The sequence below is a fragment of the Filicampus tigris genome, chromosome 15 (assembly GCF_054856515.1).
Source record: "Filicampus tigris isolate MCC_2025a chromosome 15, RoL_Ftig_1.0, whole genome shotgun sequence".
Lineage (NCBI taxonomy): Eukaryota > Metazoa > Chordata > Actinopteri > Syngnathiformes > Syngnathidae > Filicampus > Filicampus tigris.
This window is the reverse complement of record NC_141231.1, coordinates 1,341,709-1,361,810: the sequence shown is the minus strand read 5'-3', so window position 1 is coordinate 1,361,810 and position 20,102 is coordinate 1,341,709. Positions and strand designations below refer to the sequence as shown.

Below are 20,102 nucleotides of genomic sequence, written 5' to 3'. Positions count from 1 at the left end.
CCAGTGGTGAGCCCATGGGAAGGGGGACCCATGTGTCCTTTTCGGGCTGAGCCCGGCCGGGCCCCATGGGTGCAGGCCCGGCCACCAGGCACTCACCATCGAGCCCCACCTCCAGGCCTGGCTCCAGAAGGGGGCCCCGGTGACCCGCGTCCGGGCGAGGGAAAACGTGATCCATTAATTTTTTTCTTCATAAGGGGTCATTTTGACTGAATGGTGTTAATGAAACACCGACATTCTGTTTTCAACACTGTCCCCAAACTTTAAACTTTGGTATATTTGCAGAAAATATTCCCACACTGAATAAATATTGTAACTTAAATAAGTAGACATACTGTAAGTGCTTCTGTTTTGCGTAGTCAAGGGGGTTTCTATAGTCATAGAACAAATGTGAGTTGAGAATGACTGTTCTCCTGAAAACAAATGACTATTTACAAGTGACTATAACTGGTACCCAAGCAAAAGGTCAGAGAGGAATGAATCATAAAAAGAACATGCAGGCACACTTGGATCAGAATTGGGAGTAACTGACAAAAAAGAAGTACAAAAAGACAAACCTGACCGGTAGGAACCGGTGAAATCAAAATTTGATTCAGACTAAGTTGGTGTCAGGAAAGAGGTTATAACGTTTGGGGCATTAACCTTTAACGTAAACAACCATCAATATCTACAAAAATGTGTGGAGGTAAAATGGAAGTACCAACAGACAAACTAACACAAGATACACAAGAATGAGTGGAGTGAGTGAGTGAAAGAGTGAAAAGCTTAATGAATCTCACTGTCTGATGAAATACTATTTTGTTTTGTGTAGCTCCTGCTCAAATATGATCTGGTAAAGTATGACATGATGAAAGACGAGCCAATGAAAGATCAGTATGGTTTCTGTCAGAGAGTGAAAAAGGGTAAGATTTTGGTGAGATTTCCACTTTCATCTCAAGGGCCTTACTACTCATCTCAACTTTCCTGTCATTTCTCAGGTGAGACAGGGCTTTTGGTATCAAAAGTAAGCACCCTGACCCCTTTTTTTGGCTATGCTGGAAGCAAGCAGCTGACTGAAAAGAAGCTCATCAGGAACGTGTTTGTCAAGGGAGATGCTTACGTTAACACAGGCGATCTGATGGCTGAAGACAACGAGGGCTTCATCTCGTTCAAAGACAGAGTGGGAGACACCTTCAGGTACGCTTGTGCATTATTTGATTTGATAGGCAAAGAAACTTTTGGATTTTGAACAATTATATGACTTTCTATGATAGTCAGGATTTTATTCAACTAAGCCACCGGAATGACAACAGAAAACTTTGAATCAATTCTGTGCTTCTCGCATTAACCATCACTGGTTGTGTGCGTAACTCATTGCGGTGGTTGTGCTGTTTTTTTTTTTATTTATTTATTTTTTTAGATGACTTAAAATATTACTGTTGGCCATAAACGCTCCTAAAAATCCACATAGAACTCGATGTCTGCTCTGCGACAGCAGATTAATAGAAAGCTGTTGTGGGTGCAGCTGGAAGTTCCGCTTACACACACGCTTCTTCCAATCCCATGGTAAATGGTAATGGACTTTCATTTGTATGCCGCTTTTCTACCTTAGGTACTCAAAGCGCTTTAAAGCGGAAGTCAACCTAAACATATTTTTTTCAAGAATATGTTCCCAGCAGGCCCACTAGTTGAAACACAGCATTCTAATTAATATTGCATTTGTGGAATATAAGTTAAGCAGCAAAATGCACTCGTTTTAGCCATTTCTGGGGCCGGCCATTTTGTCTTCTGTCCCAAATTCTTTATTAATTACAAATACTGTATATATCGTTGTTGATCTATCTATGCCAGAGTGACAGGCAGAACAATTAAATTCCATTCGATCACAGAAGATACAATAAACATGTACAGAATAAGTCATGGCTTCCTGAGGGTATATCTGTATCGAACGTAAAATGGGTGCCTTGGCTGAACAAAGTTTGGGAAACACTGTTGTATGAAATAAACACGGTTGGAAACAGCACAAAGTAACATTTAAGCAAAGTATCACAACCAGTTATGCTGTTTTCAATGGCCAGGTCAATTGCCTTCAGCTTGAAGGCTGCAATAAGTAGGCATTAACCTCACATTTTATGCATGATGTCGGTATGCGCTTGACTAGAGCAGATTTGAATATTGATCTGAATGCTAATGCTGAATATTAATATTTTCAAAATTGATTGAAACACGTGAACTGTCAACACTTCAACAAGGAAAAAAATACTGGACAATAAATACTATTTTACTGAGTTGAAGAGAAGCTAAAAATAGAGGCAGCTGTAACGCTCCTGGCATTGGCAAAATCCGCAGATTAACCAAAGCATCATTTAAACCGGAGCGGTTAAAATAATCATGGCTTATAGTTTGAAGTTTACAGTATGGGAATTTTTTAGCTTTACTGACTTTTTTTCATTTTGTCTGGGGTGCTGTATCTGACATCCTCCATTTCTCTCCTTGAATTTAATTCAATTTTGTTTACAGTTGAAACATTATCTCGTTCCTGCAAAAGCTTCAACAATTGGAATCACACTTACATGTAAAATTATTCACACTTTTTTGTATATTGTGCCAATAGCGACTGTTTTCCCACAATTACCATAGGCTATCTTCAGAGCTGGGCACTTGACCATTTTTTGCCGGTCCGGCCGCGACACTCCACCCTTGATTTGGGTACCCTTCCGGCCGCGACCCTCCGGCCATATTAATTAAATATTGTCGGCCTCCACCCCGTTCCGCCCGCCGAGCCAAAAAAAAAAAAAGCGTTCGTGATTGACATCGCTGCGGGAGGGATGCTAAAGGCAGAGGCTTTTTAATTATCATTAGCTGGCTAATATACTATTCAAACCCGCTGTGGACACGCTTCAAACACGCTTCAAAATGCGCCACTAGTACTTTACTAGTTGCCCAACTGCGTGTACTGACTTCCATTGCGAGCCCCGGGGGTTGGTTTTGTCGTATTGTGTAATTATTTGGGTCCAACAGACGGCCAGAAGTCACAGTCAGCAAGTTATTTTCCACACTTCCCCTCCTTCCCGGCCTTCAAAATAAAAGCATACCAGCAAACCACTCTACACAGCAGGTTTGCTATGGCGTATTTCTGGAAGTAGGGAACGCCAGAAAAAGGGCATGAACTCCACCTTGATGTGGCAGCGTCATCCTTGAGTCAGTGCTGCGCGCAGTCTAGTTATGTTTGTTTTTGTGTATTTGTGTTGAAATGTAATTTGTGTTCAATTTGTTGTTATATTTGTATTAAATAAAGATATTAAAAAAAAAATTAAAAAAAAAAAGCTTGAATATACTCGTGGACACAAATTGTTTTGAAACAAGTCGGCGGGCGTCGCTTCAAAAAGACAGCGACAACAATGGATATCATGCCTGCTACAACCATAAAGGGACCGAGATGACTAGACGATGCATTTAATTTTATTGCGAAAACGATCTGGAAGGTGGCGGCTAAGGGGGAACGTGGGTGAGTAGCTTGTTTATTTTACAGCAGCGGAGACGAATGGCAACGAGCTGCGTGGTGCATTCGTCTCCGTGTGGGAAACTGTATGTCATCGCAACATGTGAGACAGCAATGTGCGCTCAAGGGTGTTTGTATTTCCTTATTGTCACATCATAGAGGGGACGAGGGGGCCAATACTACAATCCCTATAACAGCAGTTGTCGCTCGCGCCGACACGGGAGTAGAAAGAAGCCTAAAAAGAAGCCTTTCACTGACTAAACTGAGATGAAATTTGGCCGCCTCGCGACTACGTCACACGCATGAGGGCCGATTAGTGGGCCGGACTAAAATCTACTTCTGGCCATGCTTAGTCCAGGCATTTTTTAAATTTTGTCGGCAATCACAGCTGACCTGTTTTCTGAATCCGAGCGTGATTGGTCGTTGTGAGCAGTTGTGATGTAATCTTCAGTCGACAGAAGACAAAATGGCCGCCCCCAGAGATGGCTAAAAATGAGTGTATTTTGCTGCTTAATTTATATTCGACAAACGCAAAATTAATCAGAATGCCGTGTTTCAACTAGTGGGCCTGCTGGGAATATATTCTTGAAAAAAGTATGTTTGGGTTGACTTCTGCTTTAACACTGTTTCTGTTTCCTCATTCACCTACTAATGCATCAGGAGTAACTGGTGGTACACTATCTTGCTCAAGGACACTGTGACATTGTCACAATGGCCAATGATTGAACTCTCAACCTCTGGATTAGGAAACGACCGCTCTACCACTGAGCCTCACCACCAACAATCACAATTCTAACAGCGCCTGAATTTTGTACTATCAATTGCATTTTCAATCTACCACTGGTTGGAGCCAAAGGCTGTAACATAGGTGGAAGGAATTTAATTTAATTTATAAATCAATTAAAAGTAGGCCTGCACGATGTGTCGTTTGAACATCGCGCTTGCGATGTGCGCATGCGCGATAGTCACATCGTTGGACATGCAATGTTTTAACTTTTTTTTCTTAGAACACGCAAACTTGTTTTGCTTCATAAAAGCAGCAAGCTACTCCGTGCTCTTACACAGCCTGTCTCGCTCACCCCCTCCCTCCTGCCAATCAGCCACCGGCCCCGCCACTCTCACAGCCACTGCTGTCTGCTCTGAAAACACCAACAGGCAAAATGGAGGAGACGACAGCAGCAGAAGTGGCAGTGGATTTAGGCCTTGTCTACACGTAGCCGGGGTTTTTTAACAGCCGTATATCCGGATATATCCGCAAATCTCCACTGCGACCAGAGTTTTTCGTTTTCACTGAAAAAGCTCCGGGGACGTGTGGATAATAGGGCTAACCGCAATCTTATATCCGGCGTTTTCAAAAAGCCCGGCTACGTGTAGACAGGGCCTTAGTCCCCAAAAGAAAGTCAACATCCAAAATATGGAAGTATTTCGGCTATAAAAAGGAAGATTCAGAACAACAAAACATCCTTTGCCAACAGTGCCTCGCCCTTGTTGCTGCAATCGCCGTCACAAGCCCCTGTATGAGCAGTTCAAACTAAGAATTGGGACCCGAGTTGAAACTTCATCTACTCAAAAAACAATTACAGATGCCTTCGCCAGCATAACTCCTTATGATAAGAAGTCCAAACAGCACAGAAAAATCACGGATGCAATATGTTTTACAGACCGTTCTAGTTATTTTTATATTTTTGTGAACAACTCAGGGGACTAATGCAGCTGCTCTTTAATTTTTAATAGTTTTGTTAAAATTTGTTTACAACTTTGCTGCAGTTTCACAAAGTTTTTTATTTTATTTTAATGTTATATTTTTGCGCTAGTACACCTGCTTTTTAAATTTTAATATTTTATAGTTTAGTTTAAAGATGTTTATAACTCTGCTGCTGCTTTAGAGGTTTTTTATTTTCTTCTATTTTTTTAAATGACTCAAGGGTCTAGTGCACCTGCTCTTTTTTTTTTTTTGTTTAAAATATGTTTAATATTTTGCTGCTGTTTGCATTGAAGTGTGAAATACAATGTTAAATGACCTCTGTGATCCCTTTTATATACAGCAATCATCATTCACAGATGAACCCCCTTAGTCTGGATTAAACAATGTTGTATGAATTCAAAGATGTCATGGTGAGTTAACCAAATTATTCCCAAACAAATCTATTCAAGTCATCCATCCATCCATTATCGATACCGCTTATCCTCACAAGGGTCGCGGGGCGTGCTGGAGCCTATCCCAGCTGTCTTCGGGCAGTAGGCGGGGGACACCCTGAATTGGTTGCCAGCCAATCGCAGGGCACACAAAGATAAACATCCGCATTCACAATCACACCTAGGGGCAATTTAGAGAGTCCAATCAACTTACCATGCATGTTTTTGGAATGTGGGAGGAAACCCACGCAGGCACGGGGAGAACATGCAAACTCCACACAGGTAGGCCGGAGCCGGGATCGAACCCACGACCTCTGAACTGTGAGGCTGACGTGCTAACCAATCGCCCACCGTCCTGCCTATTCAAGTCATCTGGTGAAAATTCTTCTATTTTTAAAATTGCAATATATGTCGCAAACCCCCCAAAAATCGCAATGTCATTTTTTTCCAATCTCGTGCAGCCCTAAGTAAAAGTCCTTATTTAAAAAAAAAAAAAAAAAAGGGACAACAAAAGTTGTTAATGTCCTGATGATTTGAATTTTATTTTTTTGTCTTAGGTGTCCCTCAAAGGGAAATTCAACTCAAACTCTGATGTATAGGCCTACTTTGTATTGTATACCAGACATAGAACCGGATCACACACATGCAGGAATGCAAGGAGAGATTGAGAGTGACAGAGGTGCGCAAAGAGTACTACAACACTTGCGCTGGGACGGTGGGGTACGATGCCCCACCGAAGATATTTTTTGCATTATTGTCTGTTGTTGGACTGCAGACTGAAATCAATTGAAAGTGTCATGGGAAGAGTGCGCTTGGGATATGCAAGTGTTCTTAAAAATGTTTTTTCACTTTGTTAATGTGAGACATTGTGTGTAAAATTGTGAGAATTCTAAGTATCATTATGTTTGAGTAGTACTGACATTAACTATGACTATTTTTTTGTTTCCTGGATTCAGGTGGAAGGGTGAGAATGTAGCTACAACAGAGGTGGCAGAAACCCTTGGCTCAGTTGATTTTATCCAAGAAGTCAATGTGTATGGAGTTGAAATACCAGGTATGTTTCTACATGGATACATTCTACATAATACCTCTGAATGTTAGCCCCTACCATACTCGCAAAGAGCGCATATATAAATCTAATGATATTAGGGCCTGGCCATTGATTTTTTTTTTTATTATTTTTTTTTTTTAGGCTGATATTTGGCGTGGAATAATACGAATTACTGATTAATCGGCCGATTAATAAAAAAAAATGTCATGTATGGCATGATAATATTTCCTTTTATGTTGGAAATTTCTGCATATATGATATTTATATGTATATTTAAACAACTTTATAATTTTTGTTTAATTTTACATTGCCTGAAAAAAAGACATTGTTTGGGTAGGAATGGGAAGGATTAGGGTTTTACTGTAGTTTTACACTGTAAATGAGTGATAAAAATCCATCCATCCATTATCTGTACCGCTTCTCCTCACAAGGGTCGCGGGGCGTGCTGGAGCCTATCCCAGCTGTCTTTGGGCAGTAGGCGGGGGACACCCTGAACTGGTTGCCAGCCAATCGCAGGGCACACAGAGACAAACATCCGCACTCACAATCACACCTAGGGGCAATTTTAGAGTATCCAATCAACTTACCATGCATGTTTTTGGAATGTGGGAGGAAACCGGAGTGCCCGGAGAAAACCCACGCAGGCACGGGGAGAACATGCAAACTCCACACAGGGAGGCCGGAGCCGGGATCGAACCCACGACCTCTGGCGGACGTGCTAACCAGTCGACCACCGTGCCGCCGTGATAAAAATCAATACTTAAATGTCATGTCATCTTCCAAACCGCTTATCCTATACAGGGTTGCGGGGAGTTGCTGGAGCCTATCCCAGCCGTCAATGGGCGAAGGCAGACTACACCCCGAACTGGTCGCCAGCCAGTCGCAGGGCACACATAGACACTGTCACTGAGCGGGAATTGATCCCACGCTGCCCGCACACAACTCAGGCGTGTGTACCACTACACTATCAGCGGACCAATACTTAAATTGTTTTTTAAAAAAAACATCTTCCTTTTTGGTCCCCTATATATCCTAATGTAGCATTTTTCCTTAAAATTATATGAAATGCATGGCAAGTTCTTTTTTTTCCATTTGTATGTGGTTATACAACTTATTTTCAAGGAATACAGTGAAGTGCAAAAAATTCATACATCAGTGCTTCTAGTAACATTTAGGAATACCTACCATAACCAGTGTTATGGCAACTTCAGTTTCTCATCTTGTTCCGAAGGCACCGTTTAATTCAACTTTATTGTGTCATTCTGAACACTGGGTGGCACCATGTAATGACATATATGATGTAGGTCAGGTAGGCAATTTAAATGATGGAGGGGGCCCCAATTTTTCATCAGTCCTACTCGGGGGGCCACATAGAACCACACACTTCCTACCCAGATGTGCTGCATGACAAAATGCCATTTTAAATATAGAAAAAAATTGTGCAAACTTGCTAAATACATGCACTTCTCTTCTGTCTGTATTTAAATTTTCATAGTCCATTTCACAATGCATTTTTAAAAGATAAAGCCTTCAACAACAAATGGTTTGAACAATGAAAAAAAATAACCACATACTGTGATATTTTTTTTGTCATTGCAAAGTGCTCTTGTGCATAAAAACTACCATTTAAGGACTGCTGAAGAGCAAACCAACATTAATCGCAAGAACACATTTTGTGCATTTTTTCATAAAAATCAACTCATTCAAAATTTATTATTATTGAGCTATGTTTGTCCTGCATGTCAGTCCAAATCTGCAAAAAAAATTACTAGGCCGACTCAGCTTATGTTAGAGTCACCCTCTTAAAATAATGGTAGCCATAAGTCATTTTTTTCATTTTTTTTTTCAGCAAACGTGAAAAACTGAACCACATTCCGATTATTTTGTATGTATTAATAATTTCATATCAGGCATAGAATTGAATAATCTGTTTAACTAAGAATGTAGCCGAAGTTAGCAGAGGTGGCCCAGCATCCTGAGGAGATGTTTAAGGCAAAGAAATTAATGTTGTCAAAATATCCATCCATCCATTATCTGTACCGCTTCTCCTCACAAGGGTCGCGGGGCGTGCTGGAGCCTATCCCAGCTGTCTTTGGGCAGTAGGCGGGGGACACCATGAACTGGTTGCCAGCCAATCGCAGGGCACACAGAGACAAACATTCGCACTCACAATCACACCTAGGGGCAATTTAGAGTATCCAATTAACTTACCATGCATGTTTTTGGAATGTGGGAGGAAACCGGAGTGCCCGGAGAAAACCCACGCAGGCACGGGGAGAACATGCAAACTCCACACAGGGAGGCCAGAGCCGGGATCGAACCCACGACCTCTGAACTGTGAGGCGGACGTGCTAAGCGGACGTGCTAACCAGTCGTCCACCGTGCCGCCGTTGTCAAAATATGATTTAGGCCATTATTTTAAAGCAACACATTATGGCGGTACCATGTGGACAAAAGCGGTGGTGTTTTGAGAAAAATCCACCACATTCCCCATGCTGGCACGCGTAGTGTCGTGAAATCTTGAGCCGTCCTTATAGCGAAAGGGGGAAGTGAGTATGCCGTAATTCAGGACATTTGTATTTTTTTGTGTGCCAGGGTTGATCCCATCACCCTCAAAGTTGCTTTGTGCCAGTAAAAACGATACAGACCTGTTCAGGGCATGAAGTCCCATTCAACTACTGTACTTGAAAGTCAATGTTTCATCAAAAGAGTTGTGAAAAAAATGTATTAAGGTCGATTTCTTGCCCAGTGCAGCTTTAAAAGGCTGACGATAGGGCAGTATAACATCCGTTGCAAGCGCAACTTATACATGTCTGCCATCTAGTGGTGTATATTCCAATTTAAATTTATATAGTGGAACACCACTCTTCGTGGGTGATAGAGACCGGGCCGGCCTGTAAATTTTGTAAACGCAACAAATTCTACAAGAAACACTGATCAACCTCCAGTGTGTTTGGCAAAAAAACAGGAGTTTACGACCCCAAAACAAAGGATTTTTTGATGCTTACCTTTTTGTCAATGCCCGTACAAGCTTTACCGTTGCCATAGGCACAGCCGTTTCATATCGAACCTATGGTACAGCCAATCGATTCCTAGAATGCAGTGCATTTAATTAATGAAGTTATAAGGATGTTACCCCTTATTATGTCATTAATGTGTGTTTGTCTAGCCAGTAGTTGATTGAATGTGTCACGTTTATGATTGGTTTATGTTGCACCATGTTTTTCTGGGTTTTTAAATTTATTTTTAAAACAAACCGTGATTTGCGTGTAAAATGGTGACATCCCGGTCAATGTTTCTGTACAGGTTGCATTGCTCACATAAGCGTTGCTTGTAAAAATGAAGAGTTTTTTCATTTTGATTGACAGGTCCATAGAATTACTATATTTAACTGTTTCACATTACTTATATTGAAGAAAACAGACTTATGGTATAGTTTTCTGTGTAGTAAATAATGAGATCATCTGTACAACGTTGTAAATGGTTAGGGTACACAAAGGAAGAAACAATCAACAATGCAATTGCCGATGTAGGAAAAGCTTTAATGGGCCAATTTAATCAGCCGGCTGATTAACCTGTTGGTCCCTAAATGATATTAAAATAAAAATATTTCAATGCTTTCAGGATTCCTAAAACTTTGATGCTCATAATGATGTGTCAACACTGAGCAATGTTTTTTGTTAATGTTTTGTTATGTATATACTGTATTTACAGGGCAGGAGGGAAGAGCTGGAATGGCTGCCATGATTCTAAGACCAGGCTTCATGTTTGATGGGAGCACATTTTTTGAACATGTGCTGAGGGAGCTGCCCACGTATGCTCGACCGCTCTTCGTAAGACTTCAGGTAAGGAGCCGAGTAATGGGTAAAACACCACCAAAGGTAGCCCTCTTAGAGAGAGAAACCCAAACACATTTTTTTCAAGAATATGATCCCAGCAGGCCCACTAGTTGAAACATGGCAATCTGATTAATATTGCGTTTGTGGAATATGAGTTAAGCAGCAAAATCCACCCCTTTTAGCCATCTCAGGGGGTGGCCATTTTGTCATTTCTGTTGACTGAAAATGACATCACAACTTCTCAGGGCTCAAATAACGACCAATCATGGCTCAGTTTCAGAAAAAGATGGGCTGTGATTGGTCGTTGCCTGAGGCCTGGGCAACTGTGATGTCATTTTCAGAAGACAGATGTGACAAAGTGGCCGCCCCCAGAGATGGCTAAAAACGAGTGGATTAACTCTTATTTCACCACAATATTTATCAGAATGCCTTGTTTCAACTAGTGGGCTTGCGTTGAACATATTCTTGAAAAAAATGTGACTTCCACTTTAAATAGGTTTTCCATGCTGTCACTTATTTGTGTTCCCTTTAGTGGATTTATCACATGCGTTCATAAATGGAGTGAATCCTTCAACAGACACATCAACCTGTTATATTGGTTTTTTTTAGGTTAGTAGATTGTTTTGTTACATGGAAGTACACTGTAAAATAAAATATGTTGACTTTACTCAAAAAAAATATGCCAAGTCGTTGCCTCAAAAAAAGTAATTCACTTGAATTTAGATGAATTAGATTTCACCAACTTATTAGTTTTGAGTAAGCAGGACTTAAATAAATTAAGTTAACTAATATATTTTTAGTTTGCAGTACTCAATTTAACTTTAATTAATTAGTATCACAAACTTATTTATTCTGAGTTTGCGTTACTCACTTAACATTGTATTTATTTATTAATCTATTTTAGTAACCAATTTAAAATTAGTGGATTGTGAAAGCTTAATTCTCTTTAGTTGTACTCATACAGGTCAATTTAACATTTTTTTTACCTAATACAATATACAATAGGCTGATTAAAGAGAAATCTGATCATTATACCTGTAATGAGCCACAAAAAAACAATGAATGCAGAACACTCAGTGTATTAACCATTAACATGTATATGCAGTGTATTTGTTTCATGTTTGTTCAATAGCGCTCATAAAATTAACATAGAATACATCACAAACACCAAATGTCAATGAACAAATCACTCATACAAATACTATAAAAGTTACGCTTTAATATTAAACATTTGCTTGGAACATTTACATTTTTTTTTGGTTTCGTTTTTTGACAAAATCTGCAAAGTTTATATTTAGCAATTCAAACTGGCCTACGCCATTAGCTTGTTCTGCAGTGTGATTAATTTGGGAGGGAGGTTTTTCCATCCCAATCCAAGCATCACTGCCTGAATGAATTGAAATGTGTTTCGCATGGACTTCGGGTAGTCTAAGTTAAGGGCAGACATGAGTTCAAACAGAAGTCAGACTGCCTGGGAAAAGTCTCTGATATTCTCCATAACAGTACGCCCCACACAAGTATGATAGCAGTGGAGATGGGCTGGAGGCGCACTCCATTTGGACCCTGCTGCTGAGCATCTTCAATTACATTCAGAACCCCAAATGTGACTGAGGCAAGTGCTTCTTCTTTCGCTGTGTCCTGCAAAAAAGCACACAGGACTAGTTATTGAATGTGGTCTTCTTTTGGAGGAGGAATGGAGGGAAATTGCTAAGTTTTTAAAGTTGAACTCATTTTAAAGATTTTATATACAGTATTTTCGGTTGACAATGTCTTTTTTAGTTCATCCAAGGGTTTTTTTTTCACTGTGATGGGAAAAATAATTATGATTTAAATGAAATATTAAATACGTAAACATGATCTGCCAATAAACTGACATCAATGTTTCTTTTACTTACGAGGCAAGTATTGTAAACTTCAGTGGAGTGAGGACAACTGTCTGAAGTGCTGTCACATCAGGCAACTGAACAGATACAAGTCAAGAAATTGTAGCATTTTACGAATTTAGAAGAATATGCGTTGTGTCCTGTATTTCTTGACTTACTGTATTAGGTCCCAACACTTGAGTGATATGCAAAGTACGTGAAACAGGCCTATGGTAATGAACCTTCCACAAACGCAACATTAATCAGAATGCCTTGTTTCAACTAGTGAGTCTGCATAGAACATATTCTTGAAAAAAAATGGGTGGACGTCCCCTTTAAGATTGAGATTGATACTCCAAAAGTAATGTCAAAGTAAATAAGTACATTTGTTTTAGGTGCATATTTTTAATCAATATGTGCAATCATGAGGTGTAGTGGTACACTTACCTGAGTTGTGTGCCGCTAGCATGGGATCGGTTCCCACTCAGTGACTGTGTCTGTGTGTGCCCCGCGACTGGCGACCAGTTTAAGGTGTACTCTGTCTCTCGCCCATTGTCAGCTGGGATAGGCTCCAGCTCCTCCTGCCCCGCGACCCTGTAGAGGATAAGCGGTGTGGAAGATGACACACATGACATGATGTGCAATCATTTTTTTCAACAGCCCCCCCCCCCAAATGCAATGAATGAATTTTACATGCCAAATTACAATGTACAGTGTGTTTGTTTGTCAACCCTTCAAGCGCCATGATTAAAAAAAACAACAACATTTGAACATTGATATCATGAATTCAAAAGGCTGCAACTTTTGAAACTTTAAAGTGGTGCCAGATAAAACTTTGGAGATGGATATTGATTGATCACTTTCGAAGATCTTGTGGGCACATTTGGTTGATTTGTGACGAGACTCCACAAATCACCCTACTGTGCAAGAAATACAGGATATCAGCGAGCTCAGACAATGTGAGGTGCCTGTTAATAGTCGACAAGTTTAAGCGTCAGATTCAATCTGTCCCATCTCCCACACAAAATCAACCAGAGTAACCGACGCTGCTCTTAAAGGGAAAGCAAAAATATTTACAACTAAAACAGCGTTTAATTCAGCGACGTACTCGTCGCAAAATAGTGCGACTTTTGGCGGTTAAAGGGGTGGACAAGCATTGAGTCTTAGTTCGGAGAAGCCAAGCTATCAAGTTAAATGAATACTCAGTTAATTGGAATTTCGGAATTATTTTCACAATGAGAAAACATTAACGGTAGCTTTTCTGTGCCAGTCCATACAGTGTATGCGACGAAGTGACTTTAGTGAAGTCCGGCGCCATTATTGCTGAGTACATCATTTATTTATGCCACTTAAGCCCTTGGCGGTGACACCACTAACGAGAAACCACAACAACAACAAGAGCAACAACGACACCTTGGCGGTTCATAAAATAGTTTACTTACCAAGTAACAATGGGTCAGACGAAAGGATACGCTTCCAGTTTACAGGTTCCATTAAATTCCACCGTGGCTTTTCCGATGAGTTGAGAGAGGTGTGCATACGAAATGGTGCAGATCTGCACATGTCTGGAAGAACCCGCCAAGGACCCTGGGACAATAACTTGTTCTCTCTAATTTAACTGGACTCGGTTACATTAAGTTAAGCATGTTCCCCAACCCAAAAGTTGTACTTACTTATTTAAGATTAGTGTTCATAGCAAGTTGATAATTTTTGAGTTAGGTTCACTAATAATTTTCTATTAATGTGAATTTTTGTTTTTACAGTGTGTTCAAATGGTGTTTAAATTGTTGCAAAAATAAATCCTTGCATGTATTTAAACATGTAAATTTAAAGGAGAACTTAGTTGCATTTAAGAAACAGGAGAGACTGCAGAATGTTATAGACTCAGTGCCTTTTATCAGCAATTCAAGAAATACAATTACATTACATGACATGAAATTACATGCTGCATAATCTTGCAAAAAAGTGAAAGTATTCATAGCTGCAGTGAGTATCTTATGTCACCTCCGAGGCTGGAATTCCGCATTGCAACAACAGAGGCGGCGCTTTGGTATGACATATACCGTATATCTATAGCTATATCTCCCCACCGTGTGATTACGGAAAGTTTTTATTCTGTTTTGAAGGGCAGCCGGTAATGGGGGGAGGAGATTATTCAAAATAGGTAATTAATGATTATTGACGATTATTTTCTATTACAGAAATTCTAAATAACTTTGAGTGAACTTTTTACAAACTGGAGACAACGGGCCCATTGTTAGGTAGAGGTGTGTCAATGGTCAGGACCTGTCTCCCCACCCGAAGTCGGAGGGAGGCTACCCTTTCATACCACAATATACCGGCATAGAGCCGCTTTTGTAATCAGTATGGCCACACCTGCTCTGCATTTCTCACCATGGGCAACTGTCGAGTGCGAGAGTCCAACCCCTTACAAGAGACTGGCACCAGAGCCCAAGCTGTATGTGGAGGCGAGCCGGACTATACCTAGTCTGAGCTTCTCATCGTTGCACACCAGCTTGGGCTTCTTTCTGTCAGAAAGATGACAAGTTGTTAATGAAGTCTATCACTTATTTTTGGTTATATTCAATTCAATTATCAAGGCTACCTTTCCTTTGATCACCCTAAAAAACATCAGTAACTCATCTAAAGGGAGACCTTGGACTACGAAAGAAGAATCAAGAAAAATAAACTACATAGAACAGCTAGTAGTATTCCTAGTCTTTGTAGTATAAGGTTAGAGTTATTTAACTCTAAATCCGATGAGGACGTTGGTTGTGACTAACTCATATAGTAGAAGACTTAAATATTATACCACAAATGAAGCACACAACAACAAAAGCATTTGGATTTAGAATGGATGAATCAAATGTTCCACTCACAATCAGTAAATACAATAATTGCAAATAACAGTAGCCCTGAGACCTCAAGAAAAGAGACAAATGAAAAAGAAAGTATTCAAATTCAGTCCAAAGTTCAAACAAAATGTCCCATGAGTGCACTCAAAAAAAATTGTCCTACCGCCCCTTCAACACTTAGTGTATGATTCAAGACGTCCAAGGGAAACGATTATAGCGATGAATAGGGATTAGATGGGGGAATGAAAATAAAAGCACCAGAGCAAATGAAGATTAAACGTTGGAATAGAACACCAGGAATCTGGGTCCAGAGAAGCCTCAATAAAAAAAAACAGTCGACACAAAATGTGCACTAAATTCTTAACTACTATACGGTATGAACATATTTGCTACACAAAACTACAACTAAACATTCAAATTTTCATCAGTATAGAATAATACCTTACATTTGGCATATCTGCGCGCAGAAATAACCACATGTATACTTAAAGCGGAAGTCAACCCAAACATATTTTTTTCAAGAATATATTTCCAGCAGGCCCACTAGTTGAAACACAGCATTAAGATTAATTTTGCGTTTGTGGAATATAAATTAAGTAGCAAAATGCACTCGTCTTTAGCCATCTCTGGGGGCGGCCATTTTGTCTTCTGTCGACTGAAAAGGACATCACAACTGCTCACAACAACCAATCACAGCTGACCTGTTTTCTGAATCTGAGCCGTGATTGTTCGTTGTGAGCAGTTGTGATGTCATTTCAGTCGACAGAAGACAAAATGGCCGCCCCCAGAGATGGCTAAAAACGAGTGGATTAACACTTATTCCACAAATGCAATGTTTATCAGAATGCCCTGTTTCAACTAGTGGGCTTGCATAGAACATATTCTTGAAAAAAAATGTTTGCGTTGACTTCCACTTTAAAAGGCATGAATTGTAATATAATTGATCTTAAAGTGTACCTATGGTGGTCAAAAGGAAAATTAATACGGTTTATCAAAAAAATTGCATCCAAATGCGTTTTGGTTACACTGGTTGTATTAAAGCAAGTTTATAATAGCTCACAGGACCGACCTGTCCGAGACGCCGTGACAGCTAATGCGCGCAGACATACTTGCCCCTTCTTGGCCTTTTGGTAGCGGAGCCTTGACATAGCGTCGTTGAAAGCCATCTGGGCTTGGCCGTCTCTTCATTTCAGGGCGCCATTATCTTGGTCAGATTCTGACCAATCTGAGTCAGTCTTGCCATTTTCCAGAAGTGAGAATTCCGTCAATGTTGACGGACGCCCATTTTGCGTACTTCTTCCCGAGATGAACAGCCAGCTGCATTACACCTCTCTCACTTTTTTCCTCAACACTTATGGCCACTTTACTACAAGTACACCCTGTTCAGGTGCTCTGAGAAGATTTTGTTAATGAAAATATTAAAGTGTTTTTAACAGGACCAATTAGCATGCGTTTAATTTGACTGACGTTTTGCGCGACATATTTTCCATGAGAGGCAGCGTGCATCATCACGCTGTGTGATGTGGACACTGGCGTGGGACAACCCGGAAGAGATGACAAGTAACCGCAGTGCTGTTCCTACATTCCTACAGCCAGCTTTTGTAGCTAGGGATCGGACCCCACACCTTTGGCCGCCACCCAGGTCACTCCGCACCCGACCCCTTTGGCCCCTCCCAAACGTGGTGAACCCATGGGAAGGGGCACCCACGGTCTCCTTTCGTGCATGGGTGCAGGCCTGGCCACCGGACGCTCGCCTTCGAGTCCCACCTCCAGGACTGGTCCCAGAGGGAGGCCCCAGTAACCTGCATCTGGGCAAGGGAACACCAAATCCATTATTTGTATGCATCGTAAGGGGTCTCTGAGGGTCTGGTCCCCCACCTAGGAACTGTTTGCCCTGGGTGACCCCGCCAGGGGTGTAAAGTCCCAGACGACTTACGTAGCTCCTCGGATCATTGGGACACTCAATCCTCTCCACGATAAGGTGATGGCTCGTGGAGGGGTGAATAATTTCTAAAACAAATAAAAACAACACACATACTGTATGTGGGAACGAAGTAATAGATTTTGGAAAAAAATATATGAAATTGACCAAATTCTGGCATATGAGGTATCAGCCCAACGCCATACACAGGGCCAGAGTTGGTTCTCGCAGAGCCTTAATATAAGACTTAATATAGAACTCTGGTTTCACAAAGATGTACTGTAGATCCAAGTTGAGCGTAGGTGACCAATCAAGGGTCCTGAAAGATGTTTATAAGTGTGTATGAAGTTAGTTTGAGTATTAATGATGTTCCTAAATCGACTTTTATTTCCACTTCTAGCTTTCATTAGGTCTTCTCTTCTAGCTATCACGCTCAGTGGTGAAAAACACAGAACAATGAAGTCATTTGAAGAAATTGTTTCCGCCTAGTGCATTCTTCCACTGCCACCAAGTGGCAAAAGTATGAAGTACTCCTCAGTCATGTACAATGTAGTTAAGGACATTTCATACAAAGCCACAAGTGGGCCAAATTAACAGGGTTTGAAATTTACAAGAAATACAAAAATAAATTTACACTGACAGTATGGAAAGCAAAAAAGCATACTATGCTATACTATATTAACTAAGATTATTCAAGATTCAAACAATATTAAATCATCTAAATCATCTTACTGCATCTCCTTTCCATATTGACATCACTGGAGATAATGAGTAGTTGTCAACCAGAGAGCCATAACTGAGGGTTTTAACTTTTTTTGTGAATATTAGCCATTCTTTAGCATCTAGTATCAAGAAACGTGATGTGAACGATGTAGCTTTATGAAAGGTACATTTTCCCCCTTTCTGGTTTTAATCCTACTAATGCAGAAAAAGTAAAGAAAATATCAAGAACCTATAAAATGCTGCCAAAGGCTATGATGATATCAAAAGTATTTTGAGCAAAGAAACAATAGATTGTATCATTTGTCCCCTCAAAAATTCTAAAGTCATTCCTATATTCTAAACTGGTAATCCAAAGGTCTTTGACAACTACTGTCCAATATCTCTTTTACCCAGTTTAGCTAAGATCCTATAAAAAGTGGTCTACATAACACAACACATAGCTACTAATAACATTCTATATGCTCATCAATATAGCTTTCGCAAAAATGTTACATTATCCATCTTAACGGTTAAGACACTGTGATGGATTGGCCACACCTTATGTAAACTAGTAGAAACCATAACAGGCCAGGTCCTAATGTGGAACCCCCAGGGAAAGCGAAAGAGAGGAAGGCCCAAAAACAGCTGCAGACACAGACGCTGAGGCACAATTGAGGGGATATGGGATAGGCCAAAGTCTTGCTAGATGGAGTGGAATCATCTGGGAGTGGATGGAGTTGAAGAAGAAGAATGCCTGGTCCACGTGAGGTGATAATTTCACAAGACATGTGTCCTCTGGTTCAACCTGTGGCCCTCAAGGTGTTCCCAGGCAGCATTGCCTGAACCCCTCGCCAGGGAGGCATCCAAGAGGCATGAATAATACAGTCGATGCCAGAGCCAGCTCGACTGGATCCTTTCAAAATGCACGATCGGAAGCTACTCTTGAGTCTTTCCCATGTGATTGAGTTGCTTAACCTTTCTTGAGGCTACACACATGCAGGAATAAATACAAATGCAAATCTGGAACCATCCTAAGATTTTTACCGCAGTTGAGAGAGCCTGACTGATAGTAATTAAACAGAACTGCTCACACGCTCGGTCACACACTTTAAAAGACAAGTGTATAACAGAGGTTAAAATAAAACAAAAAAAACTGATGCACTACCAGTAGGTTGTAACAGACCAAGGTTGGATGGCTTTCCCAACACAATGAAACATGCTCGATTGTGTTTTGAACTGACCACCTTTTGCAGGATAACTCACAATGGTTGACAAGAGCACCAGAGTTCATTTTCTGTGATGGCAACTGACCAACTGAACCTCACCAAAACATATAAAAGGGCGCTAGCGTGAAAGCAGCCTTCCAGTTCACCCTTCCCTGAATAAACTGCCCATCCCTAGTTTTAGGGAAAACTTATGACACTCCCATCCTATCAATGGTGCAATCCAACAGTTTTGCCATGGAACCAGAGTCTGATTCTGCCAAACTCAGCTAAAACTATCCAAGTAAATGTTTAAACCAGAAGTCAACCCAAACATATTTTTTTAAGAATATATTCTATGCAGACCCACTAGTTTAAACATGGCATTCTGATTAATATTGTGTTTGTGGAATATGAGTTAAGAAGCAAAATCCACATGTTTTTAGCCATCTCAGGGGGCGGCCATTTTGTCACTTCTGTCGACTGAAAATGACATCCCCGTTGCTCAGGGTTCAGATAACGACCAATCTTGGCTCAGCTTCAGAAAACAGGTGAGCTGTGATTGGTCGTTACCTGAGCCTTTTCAGTTGACAGAGGTGACAAAATGGTCGCCCCCAAAGATGGCTAAAAGGGGTGGATTTTGCTGCTTAATTCTTATTCCACAAACGCAATATTAATCAGAATGCCTTGTTTCAACTAGTGGGCCTGCATAGAACATATTTTGAAAAATATACGTTTGGGTTGACTTGCCCTTTAAGATCGAAGCAGGATGAATCCAACAGAACCAAACAAGACCAACCAACAGATTGTACTCCGAGATTACCCCCATGACACTGAGAGAGGGTGTTCAGATTTGTGTTATGTGCATGTTGACTATTTGGGCAAACTCTTTTGCTCCCACCAGTGCCCAGGTGAAGCTTAAGTAGGATGAAAAGTTCTAGCAAACTCCAAGGTTTAATTTACAATCCTTTGTTTCAGGTGCCATTTTGTTTTCAAACAAAATATCTAGTGTCTGAAAATATTGTATATAACAGGGGTGCCCATTACGTCGATCGC

The 20,102-nt window shown here is 40.6% G+C and overlaps 1 protein-coding gene and 1 long non-coding RNA gene across 2 annotated transcripts in view; one reads left to right on the top strand and one right to left on the bottom strand.

Annotated features, from left to right (window-relative positions):
• slc27a6 (solute carrier family 27 member 6) overlaps nt 1-20,102 on the top strand; it is a 79,468-nt gene that overhangs the window by 52,570 nt on the left and 6,796 nt on the right. Inside the window, exons 6-9 of the mRNA XM_086052996.1 lie at nt 809-899; nt 975-1,173; nt 6,571-6,668; nt 10,380-10,510. Of these exons, the coding sequence (XP_085909122.1) occupies nt 809-899; nt 975-1,173; nt 6,571-6,668; nt 10,380-10,510 (519 nt within the window). The remainder of the gene's footprint in view (nt 1-808; nt 900-974; nt 1,174-6,570; nt 6,669-10,379; nt 10,511-20,102) is intronic.
• Nucleotides 11,704-13,914, bottom strand: LOC147135089 (uncharacterized). The gene is made up of 3 exons (XR_015089768.1): nt 13,809-13,914; nt 12,814-12,960; nt 11,704-12,142 (listed from the first exon to the last, which is right to left on the bottom strand). It is a non-coding gene; the product is annotated as an uncharacterized LOC147135089 (long non-coding RNA).